The sequence below is a fragment of the Xenia sp. Carnegie-2017 genome, unplaced genomic scaffold (genome assembly GCF_021976095.1).
Source record: "Xenia sp. Carnegie-2017 unplaced genomic scaffold, XeniaSp_v1 HiC_scaffold_18, whole genome shotgun sequence".
Taxonomy (NCBI): Eukaryota; Metazoa; Cnidaria; class Anthozoa; order Malacalcyonacea; family Xeniidae; genus Xenia; species Xenia sp. Carnegie-2017.
Genome location: NW_025813480.1, coordinates 5,149 through 7,049, shown reverse-complemented (window position 1 = coordinate 7,049; position 1,901 = coordinate 5,149). Strand labels below are relative to the sequence as shown.

The 1,901-nt window shown below is 37.5% G+C and overlaps 1 protein-coding gene across 1 annotated transcript; it reads left to right on the top strand.

The window, feature by feature from the left end:
- The first annotated feature begins 312 nt into the window (after positions 1 to 312).
- On the top strand, positions 313 to 1,572 carry LOC124437935. Its single transcript, XM_046987895.1, has one exon. The coding sequence runs from the start codon at positions 313 to 315 to the stop codon at positions 1,570 to 1,572; it is 1,260 nt and encodes a 419-aa protein (XP_046843851.1).
- The last annotated feature ends 329 nt before the right edge of the window (positions 1,573 to 1,901 follow it).

Genomic DNA, 1,901 nt, shown 5'->3' with positions numbered 1-1,901 from the left:
GATAGCCAACAAAAATATTCGCAACAAAAATTTTGCTATTTTGATACCTATCTTTAAGTTTGTCACCACGACAAAGTCTCTGTTTCATTATTTAAGAAAGCGCTATAGTGGTGATCAGGTTCGTGACCTGAATAAATTGGTGAGGCTTAGGGGTAAGGTTCGCTCGGTTGAAGACAGAGTTTCTTTTCTAGTCGGTTGTTTAAATGTAGGGGTCGTTCCTAATGATGTGGCTACTAGGATAGCAAGGAGTAGGGCAAGGCATAGTTTATATATGGAAAGGGCTTTTCTGATGGATGATATTAATAAGGAGAAATGCAAATGTATTATTTAAAGAGTTGTCTTGTGAAACAAATGGTGGTTGTTAAGGGTTTTCTATCAAAGTATGATTACATACGGTATTGTGCGTATTTAGGAGATATTAGATTCAAAAAATGGACTGTTGAACGGGCAGATAACGAAGAGAAATTGAAGCGGCTATCACGCAAAAGATACGGTCACATCGATGTTGCTGCATCACATGTAAGAAATCTTTCGTCGTATAAACTCTCTGCAGTCGAATTAGATGTACTATCTAGAGGTCCTAAATTTGGAATTCTCCCCCGTAAGTTAAATAAAGAAGATATATTTTTTGAGTTTAAAATGTTTTGGTCGCAGTTGGGAAAGTTTCAGCCAAACGATAGCGAAGCAGTGCCGGGCTTTAAGAGTAAACTATCAAGTCTTGCACACGTTTATTCTGAATGCAAGGTTGATTCGAAAGAATTTTCTCTTACAAAAGAGCACATGATCGCACTGTCTAATTTAAATAAGAATAAGAACATTGTTATATGTAAACCAGATAAAGGCTCTGGTGTAGTAATTCTTGACAGAGAAGATTACAACAGCAAAATGCTAAATATTTTGAAAGACAACAACAAGTTTTGCGCGCTTGGAAAATTGCCAGAGTGCGATAAAACTAGTACATTAGAAAGGAGATTGCAAACACTTCTTCTAAACTTGAAAAAATCAAACCAAATTAATGAAACTTTTTATAATTTAGTCCGCCCAACGGGGGCAGAGAGACGTATGTATGGTTTGCCAAAAATTCACAAGGAAGGCGCTCCACTTCGACCAATTCTAGCCATGATTAACTCAGCTCAACATGAGCTAGCCAAACAACTGTCAGTGGTACTTTCGCCCGTTTTGGAGAGGTTTTCAACATACGCTTTAAGGGACTCTTTTACTTTCACTGATGAGCTTAAACAACAAAATTTTTCAATGCATTCTAATCTAACGGTGTGTTCTTTCGATGTAACTAGTCTCTTCACTAATGTGCCCCTAGAAGAAACCATTGAAATTTGTGCCCAAAATCTTTTTCACTCAGACATGACTTTGCCGGACATGTCTGAGAATGCCTTTAGAGAACTAATGATGGCTGCTACAAAGGGTGTAGAGTTTAGTTTTGATGACAACATGTATAAACATATTGACGGGGTGGCTATGGGTTCTCCACTTGGACCGGTTCTTGCGAATATTTTTGTTGGCTATCATGAATGCATAATGCTTGCATCTTCAGATTGTCCGGATGTGCTGTAGTATAAGCGTTATGTGGATGACGCTTTTTCTTTGTTTCATAACGATAAAAATCGTGAACTTTTTCTTAATAAACTTTGCTCTCTTCACCCTGCACTAAATTACACCTCTGAACTAGAGTCAAGCAATCAATTAGCCTTTTTAGACGTACTTGTACACAAACGCAATGGTCAGTTCTTAACAAGCATTCATCGCAAAGCAACTTTCACTGGTTTGTACACACGCTTTGGCTCTTTTTCTTCGCATAGAGAAAAGATTTCTTTAGTGAAGTGTTTGATAAAGCGAACGTATAGATTGTCCTCAAAAGAGTTTATTGATAGTGATCTTATCTC